Below are 24,795 nucleotides of genomic sequence, written 5' to 3'. Positions count from 1 at the left end.
ATAGTCTGTGGGGAGATGAAAGATTTAGGTAGCATGAGATTTGTGAGTGTGAGGGGAAAAAAACAGCCTTCCTGGGCTGCTTGAGGTCTTGTGTAACAGCCAGTGTTTGCAGATCTAACCAAAACTCACCTGCCTCATCCTCTCCCTAGCCAAATGCCTCTGAGGCTTCAGACTGGGGCTGGAAACACTGGAGGAAGGAGTATTAGTTCCCAAAATGGCTTTTGTGTGGTGGCACTCAGTGTTTGGTCTGCTACCACACATATCAAGGATTGGGGAGGTTTATTGCAACAGCTGCTCTTGATTCATTGGTTAGCATCCTTGGTAATCCCACCCTGGGCATTCCAGCAATAAAAACTCAATTTGTTACTACATAGTGCTTGTGTATTACCAAAAATGCATTTATAAAAATGTGCGTTAATTTACATGAAACGCATTTGGCTGGTCTGGGCAGTGCTGTTGGTGTTTATCTGTGATGCTTTTCAGGGTCTGCACTGCCCTTAGAAAAGACCTTTTCCCTTCAGTTTTTCAGCATTGCTGTTCCATTGAACCCGGTGGGATTTTCTCTCCCACTTCTCTCCGCAGTGCCTACGGCAGATGGGGAAGCTGATGATGGAGTGCTGGGCTCACAGCCCTGCCTCCCGCCTCACAGCCCTGCGCGTCAAGAAAACACTTGCCAAAATGTCAGAGTCCCAGGACATTAAACTCTGACTCTGCCAGAGGCAGTGCTGCTGGAGGCCCCTGGAAATGGACTTTGTTGTGCAGGCAGAAGTCCTGAAGATGTATCAGAAGTCTTTGCTAAGTACCTTGAATGGAGGAGTCACGCTTAAGAGCGGCTGTGAGTTTTTGAGGAGACTATCCATCGTAAAAAATCACCTGAATTTTGACATGCAAGATTGAAGAGGCTTGTCTGCCCTTGTTTACATGGGGAAATACAGTTTTAGTAACTGGTTTATGATTATGCATGTTGCTTTCCATGAAAGCCACTTATTATTTTATTATTATTATTATTATTTTGATTGTTTAAAAAGATACTGCTTTAAATTTTATGAAAATAAAACTTTTGGGTTAGAAGTAAAAAAAGATGTATATTGTTACATTTTTAAAAAGTGGAGGAAACTGCTGAAAATGAAAACAAACTAACTTTTTCATTTCCAAAAAGATTATTGCACTCCAGCATTAAAAAAAAAAAAAAAAGGTGAGTGCATCTGTGTAGCTCAGAGGAGCCTGCCTTAAAAGCCACCTACTTGTGGAGGTAACTTTCCAAACCCTGCATGTGCAAGTGATTCTCAGAGTACACAGGGAGCCCAATTGCATCCCTGCCATCCCAGCTGGTGTGGGTGGCCTGTCCAGGGAAGGTCATGCTTCCTTTAAGGTACTTGGGAGCTGTATGAGTATGGTTTGGTGTGACTTGTTTAAAGAAGATCTTCATGTTTCCTGGAAACCTGATGGGAATTGTACCACAATGATAAACAAGTACCCTTTTTCTTGGCTTTTTTTTCCTCCCTTCCTTTTCTCCCACTGCAAAATAAAATATTTTGTGTGCGAGTTGAAATTAAGTACACACTTGAATTTTCTGGGTAATTTGAATCTTCTAGGACCCACAAACAACCACTGTTTAAGAGGAAATTCCTTGTGAGAAGGAATTATTAACTTGCTTTTTCATTTGTGTAAAAGTGAGGTGTCTATTTACAACCACAGCTGAGAAAAAAAATATATCTATGTTCCCTTTTTTAAGGGCAAGTGAAAAATCTCAAAAGCACCCATTTCTGGGATGGCAATCTTTTTTTTTTTTTTGAGTGTGAGGAAACCTGGTGCCTTGAGGCTGTAGTAGGAGTGACAGGGGGGGAATGTAAGATACATTAGGTGGGTGGTGAGAGTTGGGAGCTGTGGGCAGCAGGGGGTACCTGCCTCCAGCACTTCTGCTGTAGTGAGAGATGCCACAAACTGAACAGTTGCCTCAGGCTTTATCTGCATTAATATTTTGTGTGCCCTTCCAGCAGCCTCCACACCTCTGTCAGCTGCTGCACAGTAGTGCCAGGCTCAGCTGCCAGGCTGGGGCTGTGGAGCAGTGTGGTTCCCAGCAAGAGGAGCTGTCAGGGGAGAAAGGCAGTGGGAAATGTATTTTCTATCTTACCCTGTTCCTCCTTCCTGGCTCTGCAGTAGTTGTAGCAATGCTAATGCTACAGAAAGGGAACTGAGAGGTGAAATATACCCTGTGAAGTGTTTCCTTTAGAAAGGTTCTGTTCTTCATCAGATTACCAAAGCTGAGCTGCGTGGGAGTTACTGGTTTACCCTTTTTTACCCTTCATTTGTTTTTAAAAAATTTCCTGCCTGCCTATGTTGTTTTACTAGATGGTGTTCAGCTTAATTTTGAAATAAGTCCTTACAAATGTTGCTTTGATTATGCTAAGCCTATTTCAGAACTGAAATAATTGCCATGCAGGATTTAGCCTCAGCACTTCTGTAATGTTTTGGGTTTTTTTTTTTTTTTTGGACAAAACTGATTTATTTGTGGTAGGTAGGTGTATAATTGGCGCTTAGCTTAACAGCTCCCTGAAGGTATTTCTAGCTGGAAAAATTACCATTTTGTACTTTCAAGCAAACAGAGAAAAATGCACGGTTCAAGAGAACCAGCAAGACCTCCATGATGATAGGTGTTAAAAAGCTTAATCAGAAGTTTGTGTTCATTAGAGTGCATTTTCTGTGGTGCAGTTTCCCTGCCTCTACCCAAATTTACCAAGCAATAGAGAAAGAAAATCTCTGAGAGTTAATAATACACCTGACCCCAGAGGGGTGACAGTGGTTTTCCCATCCTTAAAAAATGCTTGTGAGGCTGAGAACTGAGTTTGCTCCTCTCCTTGGCCACCTTGGCCTTGAGATTTGTGGGCCAAATTGGGGACAACCCAGCCTCTTTTTAACTTTTTGTCTTAGTGAATGGAGGCATGGGTTTCCAGTCTCATTTCTTCCCATAAAAGCCAGCACGCCCTGTGTAACCAAGATTTCTCAGTTCCAAAGAAGCGCATGGGACCTGCAGGTCCCAGGTTGCAAAGCAAGGATGCTTCTTTCCTGCCTGTTTAGGTGGGCTTCACCTCTACCTTCCTCAAATAGATTTTTTTTTTTTTTTAATTAGCAGGGCTCTCTCTCCAGGAGTGTTTTGGAGGGTGCTTTGCCAGCTGGGAGCACGAGGCATGCAATGAATGTCCTTGGCACCGGCCATCGGTGTGTTGCAAGAGAAAGGGCCAGTCATTGGTTTCCTGAGAAAATCTTACCTTTTTTTGGTCCAGAAGAAAAGGGTCTAAGATACTGGTTGATAGATCACATAAAGTGTGTATGTTAAATGTTCAAGTTTATGTGTTTTTATATATATATAAATATATATATATATATATATATTCAGTTGCAAGTCTGGAATAGCTCCAGCATGTGGATTAAGAGTAAACTATTATGGATGAAAAAGCACTAAATAAAACATAATATTTATTTATGAAAATGCATAAAAGACAAATCACTGCAACGGTGCTGTATAGGAAAATAGATAAATATATAAATATATATATATGAGGAGACACACAATGAGAAAGCAAACAGTCTGTGGTTGTGTAACTAGTGCCTGTCTATTTTCTCCCAAGATCAGATTTTGCCCTCATATCTCCTGTCCACTGTAATCTATTGTGAAGGGCTATTCCTAAGGCCAAAAAAGAGCCTAAGGCAAGTGTGGAGGTCTTTTGTTCCAGCACTGTGACATTGGAGTCAGAATGCCCAAATGAGTGACTCTGCAACACTCAGCGTGTCATTATTAAGGTTTCAGCACCTGCAGTGACTGCAGGTTAGTCTGTTTATTTTGCCAGGTGTGGCCTTTTATGTCACTTCCATATTTTGGTAGCTTCAAAGGGCACATTGAGGAGGGCTTGGTAAAGGTTATTTTGGCCTCAATGCCCACGGGTCTAGAAATCCACTTTTCAAATGTAAATCATTCAAGGAAGTGTATCTTAGTTTATTACTGGCATAGGTGAGATGGCATATGTAAGTGGAAAAAGATGCCATCTAGCAACTGCTATCCTTTCTCTAGCACAAAGTTATTTCTATTAAAGAAAAGGTTGTCAATGTAGAGACTAAGAAACTAATTTGTGTTCTTTTTTGAGAACCAGTGCCTTATTAAACCTGTAAATACTGTAATTAGAAAACCTGGGGAACAAACTGTGTTATGTTGTATTTGTTCAAATTGTATATGGTTGTTTTAACATTCCCCCCAATAAAATTGTTTCCATCTCCCCATGACAGAGATTGCTATTTCCTTTTCATGTGCTTGAAAAGCACCATCTTTTTGTTTAATTTCCCTGGGTAGATTATTTTGACTGCCTCATTTTATTTATTTTATTTTTATAAGATTTTTTCATCTGAACAAACAAGTAAACAGCAATATGTTGTATATGTTTCCACTGGCATAAAAAAGCATCACTCCTTTCACAAGTCAGTGAAGAGAAAAATAGTAATTAAAATAGTGTTATCACTAAGAGAGCAGTTGCTCATGTCTTGTGGCTGATTATGTAAATCTATTGGAACTCAGTATTAGCATAATATTTTTTAGACACCCCCCCCTCATTCTGCCACATTTTTATGAGTATTTTTGACTCCTATTTTTAATAGCACAAGAGGAACAGGAGTCATCTCTGCACAGACTGAAGCAAGAATTCCCAGCCCCATGTATCAGGTGAAAAAGTTTCAGCCCAAATACCCAGCATCAGCTGAAAATGTAATTGCTTAATGCTGAGACATGGGGAAATGTATCTCTACATCTAGTGAGGTATTTCTGGGAATTTGTACTTAAAGCTGGAGCACTATTTTCATTCTGCAGTGCTGTGTTGCAGATCCAGCTAAGTCTTTCCTAATGTTTAATTGCCTTGCTGGTTATTTTCAGAGAAGTGTGTAAATAATAGCAATTTTCCCTTGAGCTGCACAGCCCCTGCAGCCCTCCTGCTTTGTCCCAGACTGTCTGTGCTCAGTGGCATTGCAGTTATTCTGCAGCAGCACTTCTTCAGCCCCCTTGACTTGGCCACATAGAGGTGACAAAGCCCTGTGCTTGCTGCATATTGACTCTGGCATGCCACTGAATCCCACAGTTCTTATGTACAGAAACATTTCTTCTAAGGATATTTTTTTTCTTTTCTTTTTTTTTTTTTAAAGAAACTAAATAAAAGACTCCACTTCTGAGCTTCCAGGAACTAAACAATTGAACACAAGGTAGTTGCGTATTTTTTTTTTCCAGTTGCTTATAAATATAATTTATTACCTGTTTAAAAATTCTTTCTTACACTTTGTACATGTCAGGCTGACAGAATAAATGCAGGCATTTACAAACAGAGGGAAGGAGAAAAAAGGGAGGGGGGTAAGAGGCACACTCAGAACTAGTAAACCACACCTCCACTGTACAGCAATACAAATAATGCAATGGCTAGCACTTCTCCTGTAGTAAGTCAGTCTTTAGAAAAGGAATTGCATAGAAGATACAGCAATAGGGAAATCAAACCAAAAGAGTTCTCCAGATCTGAATAGCAAAGAAAACAAATCCCATTAACCCCAGTGACATGGGAACAGAAGGGAAATATGTGATACACCTGGGTCATACAGATGTTTTGTTTCTTTTTCTACGGGCCCTCCTTTACTTTGAAAAGGTACTGAAGATACCATCTTTTATTGGTTTTTGTTTTTTTTTTTTTTCTCTGCAACAATAACAGAACATATGTTAGCAAAAAAGTCTACCACACAGATGTGTGAAAACAGTGATGACACAACTACTTTGTCTCAGCTGTGTCACACACCCTGGATTATTGGCTCTCGGCTCGGGTGTTTTTGCAAGGTACCTTGAAAAATCTGCAGGGAGAAGAGTGTTTTGCTTCTCCTTCCTAATTTTGTTTACTTTCCAGACCGATTTTGCTTTTTATTTGAATTGTGCTAGCCCCCAAATTTACTGGCAAGGGGTAGTCAGCCAGCTGGCAGCAGCAAAAGAAGCTGTGGGACCCATGCAAAGTTTTCTCCTCTCAGGCCTCTTGTCCTATCACTGCTGTGGGAGGACCCTCCTGATGACATCCCACTTACAGGCATCCTGAAGCTATCACCTGCCATGACATGGGATGCTTTGGGAGCAGAGGGTAGGCCCAGGACGCAGCACACATAGCGATTAATCTCTTTGTCAGCAGTCAAGGAGACTGAACCACTAATAAATACATTTAACCAGCACCATAGAAAACATGAAACACCTATTTGGGATAGAAGTTTGTGGGAACTCTGGATTAATGTTGCTTTTTTTGTACAGACAGTTTATAAAAGGACTTTCAGATGAGGGATTTTCAGATTTCAGGGAGCAGGGATCAAGTTTAAAGGACAAATAAGTAAAGAAACTAAGTGCTCCTCTTCAAGGAGCCTGACCTACCAAACTTGTGGCTTTAGTTCAAGTCCAGTTCTAGTTACATGCCAGTTATTACTCTGTTGGCTTTTGACTACTACTTATTTGACCTTGCAGTGATGGTACAGCATTGAATTTTGACCTTTACTTTCCCATTAAAAAGTTGGTAAAATAAGAGGATGCCCATACCCAACATGAGAGCTAAAAGTCTCCAGTAGGTATTGTCATTTGTTTCCTCCTTGTTGTCTCTATCTACACACACACACTTACTTTGCCTATCTGTTCCTCTTCAAAGGATGTCTGAGATATGTGTTTCAGCATTTAAAAATCTGCAGTGCAGCTCATTTATGGACTCAAGGATTCACACACAAGCTAGGAATAGATTGCAGTGGTGACCCCAAAGTCAGTAACTCATTAGAGTCCTTGTGGGAGAAGGGCCAAAGGTTTGGTTTCCATTCACAGACCACTCGTGCCTTTGCACCACCTGATACTGACCAAGCCAGCCTGCAACAACTGAGTTACTTCATGGCCAGGTGAGAGTCAGAGATCCTCTGAGTCCTGAAAAGACTTCTGAACACTCAGTAAGATTTGTTTACAAAGTGCCCTGGAAACAAGATTAAAAAACCCAAGCCAACCTCAACAAAATTGTGTTTAAAATTAACCTCAGAGCTGTGGTAACTACTTGGTAGAGCATACAAGGGTCTAAGGGCCCACCCACCCCTCCCTTCCCCACAACCCCTGCCCCCAAAAGAAGAGGAAAAGGAGAACTGAAAAGAAAGTATTGTAGGTAGCAATACAAGACATTAGGACACTGTCCACAATGACAGGCTTACAGCATGTAAATACATTTATTCTATATGTAAGCAACTGAAATAGCAGGAAACCCAAGGAATAGACATGTTTGGCTCTGTGGGTATTGCAGACTCCAACATGTCTCATGAGTGTCTGCATTTCTGCCAGCAAGACAGAAAAAAGTCTTGGTCTCCCAATAAAGCAAATCTTGACTGGAGACACCTTCACTGCTGCAAAATTTTCAAGATCCACTGAAACAGCACTTAGGTTTTGTACTGTTTAGCAAGACACAGTGGAGCAGTTGTGATCATAAATTTTGAAAAAAAAAAGCCCCAACCAAACCCCAGACTTACCCTATACACTGACAGTTACCTTTACAAGGACACAACACAAGAAGAACTGAAGAAAAAATAAAAGGTGAAAAGGATTGCCTCTGATAAATGTTTCTTACTGGGAACTTAAAGGTTTTCCTTGAAGTCAGTAGATATTTTATATATATTTATATAGTATATATACTATTTATAGCACTAGCAATCAACATGTAATGAAGAGATGGTGTGAAGAGCAGCAAAACTGCTCCAGTACAGAGCCAAAGGTGAACAACTAAAAGGAAGAGCATTTAAAAAAATAGTAATAACTGGAGGATGAGAAGCCTGCAGCCTTTTTTTCGTTTGATTGTTTTTTTTCTCTTAAAGCAGATATGCTCACCTGACATAAAATCTTACAACTTTTAAGAGTCAGCTCTGCCTGCCAAACTCCTTTGTCAGAGCCACCCCACGGGAAGCTTTTCCCCGTGCGACGCTGCTGTGGCGGCAGCGACGTGGTGGAGCTGGGGCTCAGCCCCACGAGATGGCACTGTGTCCATGCAATCCAGGCACAGGAACTGCTGCTGGGGTTTCTCCCACCAAAAAATAATATCCTCAACCCAGCTGGCTGCCCTTTCTCCCTGCCTGCTCTCCTTGGGGCAGAGGATGGGGATGGTGCTGTGAATGCCACCAGCCAGTGGCACAGTGCCCTGCCACTGCCACTCCGAAAGAAAGGAAAAACAGAGCAAAATTAATGCAGGGAAGTGTGAGGTGAGGTGGGAGCTGCTGTTAGCAGCAGTGGCAAAGAATGGGTGCAGAGCTGCTGGGATGAGCTGTGGCTCTGAGGAGGAGCCTTCCCCTGGTTCTCCCTGCCCTGTCAGGGCTGGGGCAGCCCAAGGGCTGTGCTGGGAGCCTGCAAAGGCCTGTGGAGCTCATGCTGGGAAAATCACCCAGCCCGTGATTGCAGCAGGGGATTGCGGGTGGTTTCTGAGCAGTCAGGGTGGAAGAACAGCAGCTTCATCACCCAGTGGAAGTCATGCTGCTGCCCAAGTCATGTTCAGTGATGAAGGGTTACATTCTTGACCTTCAGCCACCTCTGTGGATGCTCCTCTTAATCAGAGTGTGCATTTTTCCTCACAATAAATCCTCTTTACTGTGATGTTGTGAAAGGAAAATGCCCCAAAACACTGTGAAAAAGCTGTTCATCTGCAAGTAGTTTCTCTTGCAGAAGGCATCAGAACGCAGGTCAGACAGCCAAAGGAGCATCAACTCATAGCACACAGATCAATAGGAGACTCTGTGGCCCTGATCCTGGTGAGAAGGGTGCACATGCTGCCCACCCAGAAAAAACTGAGAGCTGGGGAGCTACACTTAGCCTGGGGATCAACCAACACAGACTGAGCTGAAAAGGCCAAAGGGTTTAAGGACAGTTCAGCTCCTGTACTTGCCTTGGGAGAGAAGTCAAGGAGGGACACATGGGAAAGGTGAAGAAGCACAAATTAAAACACAACTGATTGCAACTAAAGATGGCATGGGAAGGAGAAAATCTGAGACCTACCTTTAAGAGCCATTTTAGCACTCTGAGGTAAGTAAAAGGTGTGGAGAAAGGGCAGAGCTGAAAGTCCCAGTCCAACTCTTCAGAAGTTGAAAGCAAAATTTCAATTAGCATTGCAGTAGGCTGCACCAGATGCCCCAGGTGAAAAAGATTGTTGTTCATTGAGAGGATGCCCATGGCATCTCCACATTAAGAGAAGGTGGGGCTTACACAAGCAAAATGCACACAGATGTTGAAAATTACAGTGCATGCCCTCTGGTCTCCAGTTTTGACTGAAATGCTGGTTTGCAAACTGCCTGGTTACCTCTTACAAGGAAGTGAACTTTTTGTGCTGGCTGTCTGGTGGTCAATCAAAACCTAACTCACTGGTCAGGGAATTATAAGCAAAAAGTTACAAAGCTATGGAAATGTCAAATGGAAAAAGAGGTCAGATTAAATTTTCTTTTCATTTTGACTGATGACATTTTCAGTTACCTTCAAAGGTGCAATCTGGAAAGCCCTGGGGAAAGCAAAACTAAAACCACAAAAGAGAACAAGCAGTCTCGGGAAGCATTTGGAATGGTAATGCATATGTGGGCAGGGGCATGCATGTGTGCACAACAGCAATAACCAGGGCCTGGCTGAAAACCTGGAGTGGACAGGTTGGGACAGAAAAGCCTTTCTGTGCCAGACATAAATGACAGCTCAGTCAGGTAGTAAAAGTATTGCAATCTTATGTGCTGTCAAAGCCCAAACAAAATACATTTGCAGTGACAACCATTTTTGGTTTACTCCTTTTGCAAAGTTCCCACCTCACTTGTTTTGTGAGGGTTGTAGAGGGACAAGTGTTCCCTGGCCAGTCATCAAGGACTGCACCGCCTTGCCCAGGCAGTGGTGGTGGCAGGAGCAGCAAAGGCAGCAAACTGCAGCACACAGGATTTCAGCTTCACCACTCCACTGCCCTGCACTGGCCCACAGAACACAGGCTTCCCTGGTTGCAGCAGTGCCTGGAATATCCATGGAGATCTGCCAAGTGCATCTCACACAGAAGTGACCCCAGACCAGCAGAGGGGCTGGGCTGTCAGCAGCCTGGCACAGCTGGAGCTGGTGGGTTTCAGTGAGACCTGCAGCTCTATGGGGAACTGCTGGCCCTTAGAATGCTACAAAACAAAGCAAAATTTATGGAGGCCCACCTTGAATGCATAAATCAGGTGGAGGATGTCACTGCCTCCACATGGTTGCACCATCTCTGGTTCACAGCCACCTCAGGACAGGACTGCTCCTTGGAGCAACCTGGATGCACTAGGGTGGTGGTGCCAGGGTCAGACACTTGGTGGGTGAAGACCAGCAGATTACCAAATTACGCTGCCTTAGCACTGGGCATGGAGCACAGCAATGCTAATACAACGTGAGCAGCCTCAGAAGGCCAGCAGAGGACTTTGGAGGAGAAGTACGATGACAAATGGAAGGACAGACAGCATAGAGAGGGACATGTCTTAAAAGACCTTCAGGAAGGGGACAAAAGGTTCCATAAAACCAGAAATTATTCATTCTGCTGCTGACAATATTAGAAATAAAGTAATATGGCAATAATAATAGTCATTATAATCCTTGCACTAAATACTAATCAGTAAATAACTATCATAACAACTTCTTTTTTTTATTTTTTTCTGGGTTTCTCCCCCTCCTCTCTAACCACTCTGAATTGCATATCTGGCCCCTCATATAGCAAAGGGGTGGAAAGGGTGTGAATTGAAAATTAATTCAGATCCTTCATTCCCCACAGTCTTAGAGCTGTTCTCCACACAGGCTCAGTGGGACTGTCTTGGGGAAGAAAGGGAACATTTTGTGTGTTCCTGCTAATCAGCCAGAGTACCTGCTTTCCAGATGCACACCCTGATTTTCTTGGTTTGTTTTTTTTTTTTACAAGTAGGTCTAGGAAACAGAACAATGACAGGAGGATCATTGTGAGACAACTAATGTGCAGAATTGTAGCCAAATTCTGAATTCACCAGAAACCAATAAGCTGAAATAGCCACAACCAACTGTCCAGAGTCTTGTCTACAATGGCTTTAAACAAAAAATATAAAGAGCCATGGACAGTTTCCTTACCCCTGTCCAGAATTTGATGTAAACAACATCCATAGAAATTGGGATTGTTAAGAAAGTTTATCCATATATCTGGATAGCAATAAAAAGCGTTTCCTAGGAAACTGTAAAAACCTGTACCAAGCAGTGTACAGCCAAGCCGAGAGGAACATTACGTTGATTTATATTTTCAAGGTACAACTTTGCATGATCTCTTTCTGATCCTGTGATAATGTACAAGGAGAGCACGTGTGAAGGTCAGGGCTGGTTTTTTTGTTTGTTTTCTTGCTTTCTTCTCTGAAACGTCTCTTGTGTAACTCATTGGTCTGGGTTTTCATTTCAATTCTCGTTTGCAATAACAGGGCATTACCGCTCCCTGTGTCTGTCCTTCCTGGTCATGCCAAGGCTGCATTAGTAATTTCCTTCTGCTGCCAAAGAAACAACCGTTTCATGTCTTCCCATTTCTTCAAGAACTGCTGCCAGCATGCTCAGGTTGCCATCAGGGAAATTCTGGGCTTCCCAGAGATCCAGGATCACCCCAGTGGGACTTGATTTCGTAGCAAAATAATTTAAGTACCTGCAATGAGCCAAAAGGAAACTCGTTGGTTTTGAGCTGCATAGAAACGACCTGAATTAATATGATTTCAACCCATCCCTGTTGTTGGTGCTGTCAAGGTGCTCATCCCCTGTGCTGTCAGCATGACCAGAGTGCCCATGTGCTTTCAGTGGGACTTTCACCAGGATGTTTTTGCACATACCCCCCTCCCTAGGAGCTTCCCTGCCTGACTGTGTAGGGGCAACCCTGCTCACCTGTCCAGTTTCAGCTTGTGGGCCAGCATGCGCCAGTCGTGGCCTCTGGTCTGGGGCGCATCCAGGCTGCTGCACAGCTTCTGCCTTATCGGGTGGGGGATGCTGAAAGCGCTGGGCCCCACGATGGTGGTGATGGTGCCTGCTGAGTCCATGGGAGGATAATTAACGCCAGTAGGTTCCTGAGATTGGAAAGACAGAAAAAAAGCCTGAAACAACCCATCAATTTTCTTTTACTGAGTGAAGAGACAATTGCAGAGCTACATCCTCTGAGACTCAGGGCTTTTACTTGCAGCTCTCTGCTAATCTAGTAAACACTAACAGAAACATGTTAGTCCACTGGAGAACAGTAATATTTATAATCAGCTTTGGGTAGACAAAAGGTTTTTTCCCTCCTCTTTTTTTGAGCGTGAATATTACTATAGGTGGACAACATGGCTTTAATTAATTTAATTAAGTTTAATTAAGCATTTTCCAGAAATAATGAAGGATGAGTCACTTAGACACATTTTGGAGCAAGTTGATACTACTAGAACAGAACTAGGATTTCCTGGCATGACTGACGAGACTCTCTTCCCACCATCTTCCCCAAGTCCCAGTGTCACACCGAGCCAGCACCAGGCTTGCATTACTGACATCCCTCTGGCAGTACCCAAGCTCTCTAAAGCCTCTAATGCTGTGCAGACCACAGCCAGACAGTCAATACCATCCCAGGCACAAGCTGAGCCCTCATCTTCATGTGACTTTGGCTCTGGAAATAGATGGAGCGCATGTGCTCTGGGCAAGGGGTGGGGTAGGTGGGGAGCAGGCATTACCCCCTCTCCCCAAGACATGTGCTGTGCTCCAAGGTAGTGTGGCAGCAAGTGTTTCACAGGAAAAGTCATCCCCAAAGCCGGCTTGTCCCCTGCAGGTGTGGTGTTGGTGCTCTTTGATGTGGTCCTCCCAGCTGGAGGGGTCCCCATGACACCACTGCTAACACCACTGGGAATAACAGCAATTGGCTCCTCTGGGCAAGGATTTTGTCTTCTCCTTGGCCTGGATGGATTTAGTGGCCACAGGCTTGGTAGCTGGTGGGAAGATGATAGCTGGTCTATTTGGATGGTTGGGTTTGTTTAAGAACAGCGAGGTCCTGCAGGGCCCATGATGGAAAAAGCAGCAAACATGGCTGGTTCTGCCCTAATTCTGCTCAGTCTAATTTACAATTTGGTATTCTTTTCTAGTAGAAGTGGGGGAGCTCCTTCTCCTCCCCCTCTGCCAGATCACAGCCCCAGGCAGCCAGAAACACTTATGCTAAAGACTTGTCATTAAATATCAATTTGTTTTCTCCTCTGTGAACTATCTTGTTGCTTCATGTCAAACTGGCTGTTGGGAAGGAGGTGTAATACCTGAAACAGTCTTAAAGACAGGCAGCTCCTGGCTGAAACTGCAACCACAAATCCCCCAAGGATTTTGCTAGAGATGCTCACTGTCCTGTGCAATCTCTGATTTACTCCCCAAAAATGTATTCAGAGATGGAAAGGGAAGAGCCAGTGTCCATGAGCAATGCACAGAATTAAATCTTCCGGCTCCACTCTTTTTATCTACAACAATTAATTCTCTTCCACTGTATAAATATAAATTCTCTTCCACTGTATAAATATGATTTTTTTTTAATTAAAGGCATGGCATTTTAGGCAATCACTGAAATTTCTAACCAAGGAAGGTTTACGCCACCCTGTAATGTCCTCAATTAACATGCTGAATGTGGCATCTGTACTTGGGTGCCAAGGCCCTGGATCACAGACTGCCTTTCCCAACCCCAATACATAACAGCCTGGCAGCAGGAACTGCCCAGGAGCCAGGAAAATGACGTGCCTGACACTGGTGCTGCCTGCCGGCTCACCCACGCTGGGAGGTCAGAAGTGGCAGTAAGTGGTGGCAGTGACATTGCAGATAGATAACCTTTCTTTATATTCTGGGCCAAAGGACATGAGTGCTGCCCTGGCTCTCTAGGTGGCCTGCAGCCCCAGGGGCTTCAGGATTGCTGCAGAAGGGGCTCAGGTATCTGAAGCATTGCCCAGTGGTTCTTTTGTGTGAGTATCAATGGCACAGGATAAAAACAGGGCTTCAAAAATGAATCTTGTGAGACCTTTATCACAATTTTCCTCCTGCTTTGCAAATGTGCCTGTTTTGGCACTCATTGCATTTGTATTTTTGAAGTCCCAGTGGTAGACACAGTATAAAGGCAGTATAAGAGAGTTTAATCTGCAGAAGTTTTACATCCTTTGGAGGGGACTAAAAAGAAAAGCCCATCAAGGGAGGATGCAGGAAACTGTGTTACTGGATTTTTATCGCAGGGTAACAGTGGCAGAGAGACAGATGCAGCAATAAGGAAAGATTCCAGCAAAATCCTTCAATGCTTAACTGCTAGCTGGATACCACTATCATAACCTCAGAAGAAAATGTAAGGAACCAGAGCTATGATTTCCTGATGCCTGGTTTGATATCTTTATCACACTTCCAGAGGCATACATTGGTTTCCAAGTTGCAGTTATTACCCTTTCAGGTGATTACCCTTCCATAAAATCTTTGAGTTATAGGATTTTTCCCTAGTTGACCCTATATTCCAGCTCTTAACAGCCCAAGGTCCTCCAGTTCCTTGCTGGAGTTTGGGAATATCACAAGGTGTCAACAACAAGGGGCAATTTTGCAGAAGGCACCCTTGATCACAGTGGTATTATTCACTCCCTCTATTCATCCTTGATGGATAGGATCACAGCACAAGACAAGAATATTATCCTGTTCGGAATCTATTACCAGGCCCTGTTACATAGAACCAGCTGAAGATGATTATAGTGTATACTTGCATTTCATTAAAGTTACTTTCAGTTCTTTCTCTTCTCTGGGAGGTTAAATTAGTGATTACCTCAATGCAGCACTTATTACAATAATTGTTTATGATGCTTGTTTTACCATCTGTCCTTAATGCTGTATAGTCCCCAGATGAATCTGTTGCTTTACACCCACTAACCAAGCAGATGTTATAGGTAATGGTGCTCACTGTCAGAGCCGTATACAGAACAAGTAACTTTTGTCTCTTCTTACAGCCCTTCCCCAAGCCAGCCAGCAGATTGTTGCCGGAGTCAGCTCCTCGTAGCTGCCAAGGGTACCAGGGGTAAAACCCACCAGCACATACACTAAAGTCAGTGCTACTTCACACCTAAATTTGTTGCTCCATCTCAGCCCCAAGCTTAACTGTCCCATGAAGCAAAAATTCTCCAGGTGCTACACAGCATTAGCAAACTTATGATAGTATTTCTTCTGGAAAAATGTCAGCCATCAAAATAAAAATTGCCAAAGACAAAAGTCAGGATTTGTAGTAGTAGCAAAATATGAGCAGAAAGTTTACTGCAACCAGACCATCTGATATTTCCTATTGCAAAGCAGAGGGGAGTGGCTCATGGAACACACAGCACTGACATTTTCCTATTCTCTTTTCTCTTTTTCCAGGGAACTATCTGACACGATGGGTCTCATGGACTGCCAAGGAAACAGGACTTCAAGAGCTTCATGAGATGTTTTAGGGAGTGGTAGGCAAAGAGCTCCTCCAGATAGACACAGAAAGGCAGCACTAGCAGAGAGAGACTAAAGTTGCTCTCCTCCCACCCTTGAAGGAGAGATGCTTGCTTCCAGATAAGAGAAACCAAGGAAAAATGCAACAGGAGAGACAAAGAAATGACTTAATCTATTCTTTATGTCCATACCAGCAGTCAGGATCAAAATGGGAAGCACTAAAGAGGTCCCAATGGGGAAAGTTTTACTTTCTTAGCTGTCCCATATTCCTGCAGTTGGATAGAAAAATACACAAATGTCATTTACCTCTGAGACAGAGCAGTTAAGCTGGAAGATCTGTCCTTCTCCTTCAACCTGCCGCACACACAGTTTGCACACCAGCTCCTGGGTACTCAGACTGAACCTTTCCAGTGTGAAGGTGCAGTGCAGGTTCCTCTGACAGCCACTCCAGATGTGGTAAAAGGGAATCTCCTGCAGGAGGAAAGCAAAAAAGTATAGTCAGGGAGGGATGTGGGACCAAGGCATGGCTGTTACATGACCAGAGACTGCAGACTCCATGCTAATGGGACTGCAAATGATCCAGGGGAAAAAAATGTCCATGGAACTACAGCCTGACTCCGGGCGTTTTTTAAACACACCTGTGTGTGACAGAATTTCTTTAAGCCTCACTGCTAGCATCCAATGTGAATGTTTTGTTATGCTCACCTGGTATTTAGCCAGCAGCTTGCTCTTCCAGAGAGAATGGGCGAGGTCATGAATGGACAGACGAAGGTTGTGGGTGCTTCCCTTGAAATGCAAAGTTTTAGGCTCTTCCAAAAGCTGCCCACCCATCTGCTGCTCAAGCTGGAGGACCTCCTGCAGTATTGGGATAAAAAGAAGAAAGTAGGTTTCATCAAGACAGCACACTGGTCTTCTGAGTCCTCAAGGTTTTGTGTTGTAGATGCTGTAACTTGTGTAATACAGATTAAAAAAATACACAGGCATCACACAGAATTGTGTGACCATGTGAACTGGAACTGCATTAGTTGATCTGATTATAACCCTCTCACCTCCTTCATCCAGCAGCAGCCCAGAAGAGAGACACAGTGTTCTCTCACGTGTCCTATGAGCAGAAGCTCAATTCTATGCTATTAAATGGAATTCGAAGACTTGGCATGCAGTCACTGTTTGAGTAGAGAAATAGATCAGTCTCCATTGCTCATCAAACTGGACGTCTCATGGTAGCTTTACTATCTTGTTTTTGGACACTCTTACCGGTGCATACCACTGGTCTGTCAGCTCATGGTCTCCTGCCCTGTGGCAGAGCAGTACAGGAGTCAGATACCAACCCTGACACTGTCCAGCAGGATGGCATGGAAACAGCCCAGGAGACAGTGATGGAGTATTTTATTCATACGAATACACAGGTTCAGTGCTACTGAAATATTGATCATGTGATCAAAAGCTAGCAAGACAAGAGTCTGGTCATTTATGAAGCTAAATATAAGCCTGACATTAATAAAACCACAGTGGAATGTTATCTACAAAGAGCCTAACTGTGGACCACATGGAAGAAGCTAGTATAAAGGCCCCAGGAGCCCCATTAGAAACCAACATAACCGATCTCAGTCACATTTAATTAAAGGAGTCAACCAGCCAACCAGTCTCATGTGGCTAAAGACAATCATACACAGTGGAGATGCTCTAAAATACAGGAGCACACAACATTGGGATTCTGCCCCAGGCCAAATAAAGAAGCCCCCATTTTAGCTAAGCTGCTCCTGACCACATTAAGGGAGGTAGTAAGCATATAAGAAAAGCATCTGGCAGATTCTGAAGCTAAACCAATGTTCTTTTATTGGCTATTAGAGGAAAAGAAACAAAATTAGGAAACCTTTCAGATTAAGGTTATGCCAATGAATCAGTTCCAGCTCCTTTCCAGTGCCACCTAATTACTTCATCAAGATGTCTAAAGAGTAATCGATAGTAATTATCTGATTACTATAGATCTTCATTATGTTCCAATTACCTCCCTGGAAGGTCCAGAGGATGACTTGTGGACTGTGTGAACAAATTGCAGATGCCACCTCTCAGGCAAGCGGGGCAGGTGTGCTGAGAAGCTGCTCCTGCCCCTGCTGCACCAGCTCTGGGAGATACACTACTGTGGGGAAAAACTGTAGCATGATGCTGCATCACCCCACCCACCAGATCTGTGTGTTTAGTTTCAACAACTCACTTCTGGTAGCCACCCTAGGCTACTGTAGCCCTTCCACATGTTCTAACTGGAGGATGCCAAGCAGCCCTTGCTTCTCCCATGCCATTTAGCTAATTAATTCAGAATTAATTTGGAGCCATGACTTGCACAGCTCTTCAAACATGCTTGCTGGTTCCTGCCATATGACCTTTTTTTGGAGCAGTGCTTATCTCACTGGCTGGCACCTCTGTGTCGTCCTGAGCCAAAACTTGAATATTTCTTGCCCCATGCTGAGGTGGCTGTGGTCATCCTGCCCACTGTCTCTCACCACCCTGCAAGGCAGGAGTTATTTCCTAGGAGAGGGAGCTGTGTAAATTATCACTCCATCACCCATGACACCAGAACAGCCTCAGCCTGGGCCTCCTCATTAAAGGGGCCCAAGCAAACTATGGTGTTCAGTTGAAGCTGTGTCTTTCTTCAATAAAAGAAAAAAAAAAAAAGCATTAAACAATAGAGAGAAGATCACAGGCCTATTGTTCCCATTTTTGGGTGTTTTTTTTTTGAAGACAGTTACTGCACAGCACAAGACAGGCTGTGGAATGTCACCCTGCTACAGCCTGAAGTCCTTCACATGCCCCCAGTGTGGGAGGCAGCTGTTCCCATGTATCTGGCTGCTCAGCTCCTGCCACTCTGCCACACACAGGTCACATACCTTAATCTCAAAGGCACACATCAATAAAGAGAGCAAAGCAGATGGATTTCTTTATAGCTATCATATTATTACTTTTTTCTTTTTCTGTTTTTTCTTTCTTTTTAACCTTGGTCATCCCCTTCAAAGTGCAAAAATTAGACTTAAAAAAAGAAGCCAGCACTCAAGGTCACAACTCCCCTCATCCTTGCCCAAAAAGCATTTTTGTGAGAGTCTCATCCAGGTGGCTCAGGACTCTGTGGGGCAGAGGATACTGCATGTGTGATCAGCACCGAGCCCATCCTGCTCCACAGCCACCAGGAACCTCACTAAGCTGCTCCCACAATAACCGAGCCCTTATTGATGGCAAATCGTTTCACTTCCCCGCTGTACTGCGGGAGCTGGCAGCTCAGCTGCGAGCGCTTACTCTGCATGATGAGAGGGGACAGTCTGCTGGGTAAACACTGCTCTGAGCTTTATACTGCAGCTACTTGTCTTCCTTTGGTGGCTGTTAAAACACAGTCAGCATATGGCACACTCACTCCTGGTTGTAAATAATAACAGAATGCCTTTGATTGTCTATTAAAAAATACACATGATCCCCTACAAAGGCTCTTCCAAAGCTCAGGCAATGCAATATGGGAACATTGCTCTTCCCTACCCTTGCTGTGCTTTGCCTGGAGCTGTCAGCCTCAAGACATGGAGATGTTGCAGCTGGTGCTTCACCTGCTGCTTACAGCTTTTCTTTCCTCTCTGAAATACTTCTAACCTCAGGATCGGCTGGCCCAGCCTGCACGCCTTGTCCCCACACCCAGTGGTAACTGCTCTGTGAATGCCTTCCTTTGGTGATACAGCAGTGCCAAGGATGTCCTCCCAGCATGGCAGGGGCTGCTGTAGCACCAGCTGCTGTGAAAGCACATGCCAAATGCCCGACCCCTTTTTTCTTCTATCTAGTCATAGACTGAGTCTACACAACACTGTCACAGGGGGATGTTTAGTTTGTATGTACCAGTTCGTACATGCCTATGGACACACTGGTCCATAGACAGCACTTCCATCTACTGCTGGCTTACTAGGCTTCTTTTTTCTCAATCTTCTCCTTCCCCAGACCTTACACTTCCAAAGAAGTGCAATTCATGCATTCATAAGAGTCTGTGGCCAGAAAGCAGATGTGCTTGTTCACCTGCAAACCACCAGCTGACTGGGTCTTGAACTCCATGGGTGCCCCCCCCCCCCCCCCCCCCACACACACATCTTGGGGTAGACATGCCAAAGAGAAAGAAAATTAGAATGCATGAACTTGACGTGAAAAAACAGTAGCTACTGAGTTGGATGGTGGCCTCCTGACTTTGCTCACCTTTCCTCACCAATCTGCAGTCTCACTTTGGGGCCTAACTGCAGCAGGATCCCAAGGACTGACCTGTTGCCCTCCCAGATTTTGGCTGCAGCTTCTCAGGTGAAGAATGGTTCACCTGTGTGCCTTTCCTGATCCCTTCTGCTGTTGCACTGGATTGGATTAACTTTACCACACAACTCTCCCTACAGTCTATTAGAAACAGACCAACAGCTCCTGAGTAATTCCTAATTAGATTCCTCAGCTCTGACTGCATTAGCTGGCTAGCCAAGGCCCCTACAACTCAGTTATTATTACCTCAGGCCTTGTCAAATCCATGGAAAATTGTATTATGCAGCATAGGCATAAAATCATCAGGACCTTTGAAGCTTGATAGCTGTGAAAGATCCTTTCCACTTTTTTTTTTTTTTTTTTTTTTTTTTTTTTTTTTTTTAATAGGAAAAACAAAGGGAAATCAGATTAGGGAAAATAATTGTTTCTAAAAGGCTGATTGTTTCACTGATGCAGTGACAGAGACCAAAAAAAGGAGGACAAAACCAGAGGACAAAACCATGCTGAAGTCCCCATGTGCCTGCTTCACCCTTATAATTTGTTGCCTTTCTTATATATACAAGAGCACCCCCTCAGTAAAGCCTAGGCAGGCAATATCAGATAGTGTCAGGGAGAACAGCCAAGTGTGCTGCACTCAGTGATGGAAGTCACTGTTCTGAAAAACACAAACATCTCCCAGCTAGTGTATTTGAGTTTAAATCCCAAGAATTCCCACCTAGACCTGGGGAAAAAAAGCATGTACAGCAGCAGGATGACTCTGCTTAGTCAGAGTAGTCTTTTGAAATCACTTTGCCACAAAGATTTGCAGTAGCACTATCTACAGCTAAAGGAAAAACCTCACATTTTAACAAACTCGGTTGTGCAGTTGGAACTACATACTTTATGAGTGCATCTATTATAGATACCTTCTGTATACATACAGGTATTTTTAAAGAGAAATAGCAGGTATGGTTATCTCTCTGCTCATCTGCACATAGTGAGTGTGTGTTTGTGGGAATGCCGGAATTACCAGGGAGAGTAAGGTTATCCAGTTATGGATAGCAGCAGCTTTGCTTTACTCCAGTAGTGAATTCCCAACACAAAAAGCTGCACGCAAAGGGGTGTAATAAAGCAGTATGAAAGCAGGCAGTGATTAACGGGCCAGAAGCTTCTTTTATCATTATCAAGTATTTACAAAGAAGCATTTATATGTTTTCCCATCTCTGGGGAGCTGGCACTTAGCATTAAAAATACATGAATAACGAATGAAGCCCTGTGTACCTTATGGCCTTTTAATAATGCAAAAACCTTAGTATTCAGGATATGATACAGGTAAACAAAGGAAAAAGGACTGGTGGGTGGAAAACAGTGTGAGATCCCTATGCAAAGGACAATTTATAACATGTGAGGGTTAAACTGTAAAACAGCAGCTTGCTGTCAAGCTCTTCTTCTAATCAGAAAAATAACCCAGGGAGCATGAATAGATAGAGCAGAGGGTTCATTCTCTGCTATGACTGCAGTCCTGTGAGAACTGGGGAGGGAGAGGGAGAGCAAGAAAGAGATCAAGAACCACCTTAAGAGCATCCTGCGTGTCATCGAGGCAGTAGACCCGGATGCTGTACTCCAAGGAAGAGCAGGACAGGGGTCCAAAGATGGCCAGTTTGAGACGTTTGGCTGCTGCCTTGCTGATTGACTGTCCCACCAAGGCATAGGTGCTGAGGGTTTCTGTCAGGATATGGCAGGCCTCTGGGTCCAGCTGGATATAGCACGGGGTGGTGAAGTTTTCCTCTCCAACCACCACCACATCCTAAGAGAGAAAGAGGCCAAGTTACAGCATGTGACTCCTCAGAGCTACTCTCCTTTTAGGCAGCAATACCTCTTTCAAGCTTGGATGATGCAAAAAGTCCTTGCTGTTTGCCCCTTAGATTAATCAAGGTTTAAATGTCCTGCTTCCAGCTTTTCTCCTGTGTAGGTACAGAGAGCAGATTTCTCGGGGGTGCTGGTGATGATGTTGGAGGTCAAAAATCCCCCTGTCTTCACTTCTGGTTTTAAAGCCCTGGACAGAGTTAGGCAAATAATGAAAATACCACCAAGACTTTTATTGAAAGAGATATTGCAGAACTAATCATTTGGTGACCATGATTCAGCATCAGTAGTCTCAGGCATACTGAATAAATAACTGCCCTTCACCTCCTAAGCACGACAATAAGGAGTTATAAAAACTCAGGGAAGGGAAGCAACCTCTGCGACAGCCAAATACCACATCTATATGAAATATCACCTGCTGCTTCCTCAGAACAATCCTCTGTGATGAGACTGCAGGATGAGGAACAAAACACTGCCTGAATGCAGATGACCTCCCCGGCCTGGGTGTACAGAAAAACAGCTCCCCTGCTAATTTCTCCATTCAACCCTGCGTGTAATATCCTGCACACAACACAAGGTGCTTTGAATGGCTTTGAGAGGGAGCAAAAGCTAAAGGTCAGCAGCAGGTGACAGACGCCTCTTTCGAAGGCACTACATGCCACACGATGCTCAGCACAACCTGTCCACTTCATCCCTGCTGCCTGCAGCTCTACAGGACAATGTACACACCTGGCAGCTGAGAAGAGTGGGCTCAGCTGGCATTAGGCATTAAGCTTGGCTCCCTTGGTCTCAGGAGAGGCAAACCTGCCACGTTTGCAGTGGTGGCACAATCTTTTTGGAGGGCAAGGTGCTGCTCCATGGCGTGGCTCTGGCAGGAGGTGCTGCCCCAAGTGATGCTGCAGGACTTGCATGAATGTGTGTGCACACGTGTGTGGGAGGCTCAGCTTGGAGGAGCTGCTCCAGAACTGACAGGAGGAAGAAGATTGCTGTGTGATGGCCAGGGGCCCCATGGATGCTGCACACACACCAGGGTGTGTGCAGGGCTGGCAGAGCAACCTGTGCCTAGGGCAGGAGGAGGATGAGGGGAAAATGAAGAGGTGCCAGTAAGACACAGGCACAAATCAGGAACACGTGTGGTGCCACGAGTTGGGCTGTGGGGTGCAGATTGGCTGGCGAGACAGAGCTGTGTTTGCTGCACAGTCCCTCCCAGCAGGAGGAAGAGCCAGTGCCACAGGCAGGAGGCCAAACACGAGAGGCTTTTGAAGACAATGCTGGCTGGACATGGCACTTCTGCTGCTGTCAGCCCAACTGTAGCCTTCAGAAGCCACCCTGACCTTATTAAACTTACCAGTAGGAGAAAATACCCTTGCCAAATTAATTATGAGACCAAACTGGCGGCAGCAGGGACCTAGGAGCACAGAGCTGGAAAGGAGGGCTCTGTCAAGATGGCTCAGCCCTGCTGAAAGCATCAATTTGTTCTCCAGTTATAGTGGGAAGATCCTTTTGCCACACTGCCCTGGGACATTCTGCTGCTATACTACTGGCAAGGAACCACCTAGGGCTCCCACCTTGCAAACCTGCTAGTACTAGGAGGTGCCAAAGTGCCCCAAGGCAGATCTCTGCATGGGCACACGGCAGCTTAGACATCTTGTAGGAAAGGGCACTTCTGCCTGCCTGTAGCAGTCATGGAAACCCCAAAATACAGGCATCCAGGTTCAGAAAGGCAAGTAAAGGACTAGCAGAGAGTCCTGCATGCAGCCAGCACACAGACTGGAGATCTGGAGCCTCACCTCCCATGGTCCCTGGGCAGCCTGGTGCTTCAGCTGGATCTGCCAGTCCTCTGTGTTTGGCTCTGCGCAGTGGTGCATGGTTAAAATGACGGGCCGGGTTAGCAGGGCTCCTGGTGGGCCACAGCTCACCACGGGTGTCAGCAGGGTTTGGCTGTCTTCCACAGGTGGCCTGGTGAGGAGACAGAAAGATGGATACATTAAAGACAAAAAGGTTCATTTGGGTGTGTAAAAAGAAAAAATACTTCTCTTAAAATAAAAAGACTGTGCAAGCAAAATACGTGGGTTTTGTTTTTCCTTCATTTTTCCCAAATCTGTATGTGCCAAAATGCATGCTTAGATGTCAGCAAATTATAGGCCATATTTGCTGATTACACTCCACTCTGAAGGATCCTTGCAGATGGTATGCAGAGGCTTTGTTTCACCCACTGCAAAAATGTGGTCACTGCTGCATTTGACAGCTCTTCAGTGACACACAAAAATGAATGGTAGCTCTTGTAGGCACCACTTGGGAGAATTATTTACTTTCAGGACAGAGAAAACTGACAAAGACAGGAAAACACTGAATAAGCATGTAAACATGACTGCACATCTCAGATGTGCAGTTTGAGTTCTGAGACATCACCAACCGCTGATACTCCATTTTACTTAAAAGGCATTCAGATCTACTGGCATGGCTATTGCAAATAAGCCTGCAGGGAGCAAGTGTTACTGCTGGTGAAGGAGAAAGGATGAAGGGATGGTAAGGAGTAGTGCAAGGGTAAAACACACTTGCAAAGTCCAAGATTTCTAGTGATTACCCCAAGCTGTTCAGCTGAAAACACAGGTATTATCCAGTGTGCTTGCTGACAGTCACTAGGAATTGGTGTTATGGGAAATCAGATGAATATTTAGGATACACAACACACACTCTGGTTTGAAAATTATAGTGTGTGTGCATGTGTGTGTGCAAATGTGCAAGTGCAAGCCATCCCAGACCAACCACTGAGGAGCTTAAAACAAGAGGAAGCATGAGTGACTTTAACTATCCTGACATCTGGTGTATAACAAATACAGCTGAATGTGCCTTATCAACTGCCTCCCTAAATAATAGAGGACAAATTCATGATCCAGAAACCAGCAAGCAGGAGTTTAAAAGCGTTCAATGTGATCTGCACTTAAAATCCTGATCTGCCCACAGGACCACATGTGCTCTCCTCTGGCTGAGGGTTTATTCCCATGCTGCATTTACAAAACATGTGCATCAGTCTTAGAGAAATTAGTTGAGAAAACATTGCTGGTTTTTTTTCTGCAAGTCTTTGTCTTCACCAAGATAAAAAAATAAGTAGCTGTAATCACAGAATCCTAGAATATCCTGAGTTGGAAAGGACCCACAAGAATCATCAAGTCCAACTCCCAGCCCTGTACAGTATTATC

The 24,795-nt window shown here is 44.4% G+C and overlaps 2 protein-coding genes across 3 annotated transcripts in view; one reads left to right on the top strand and one right to left on the bottom strand.

Moving 5' to 3' along the window:
• Positions 1–1,632, top strand: part of BMPR1B (bone morphogenetic protein receptor type 1B) — a 37,721-nt gene extending 36,089 nt beyond the window's left edge. The window contains exon 11 of the mRNA XM_021550278.2: positions 583–1,632. Coding sequence (XP_021405953.1) covers positions 583–708 — 126 coding nt within the window. The 3' untranslated portion in view covers positions 709–1,632. The remainder of the gene's footprint in view (positions 1–582) is intronic.
• Positions 1,633–5,266: 3,634 nt separating this feature from the next.
• UNC5C (unc-5 netrin receptor C) overlaps positions 5,267–24,795 on the bottom strand; it is a 249,092-nt gene continuing 229,563 nt past the window's right edge. For both annotated transcript variants that reach the window (XM_021550331.2, XM_021550332.2), the window contains 6 exons: positions 23,383–23,551; positions 21,300–21,533; positions 16,187–16,336; positions 15,788–15,952; positions 11,933–12,111; positions 5,267–11,699 (listed from right to left, as the gene is read on the bottom strand). In XM_021550331.2, coding sequence (XP_021406006.1) covers positions 11,534–11,699; positions 11,933–12,111; positions 15,788–15,952; positions 16,187–16,336; positions 21,300–21,533; positions 23,383–23,551 — 1,063 coding nt within the window. In that variant the 3' untranslated portion in view covers positions 5,267–11,533. The remainder of the gene's footprint in view (positions 11,700–11,932; positions 12,112–15,787; positions 15,953–16,186; positions 16,337–21,299; positions 21,534–23,382; positions 23,552–24,795) is intronic.

The sequence above is a fragment of the Lonchura striata genome, chromosome 4, assembly GCF_046129695.1.
Source record: "Lonchura striata isolate bLonStr1 chromosome 4, bLonStr1.mat, whole genome shotgun sequence".
NCBI lineage: Eukaryota > Metazoa > Chordata > Aves > Passeriformes > Estrildidae > Lonchura > Lonchura striata.
Note: the sequence above shows the minus strand (reverse complement) of the source record. Positions and strands in the feature narration are given on the sequence as shown.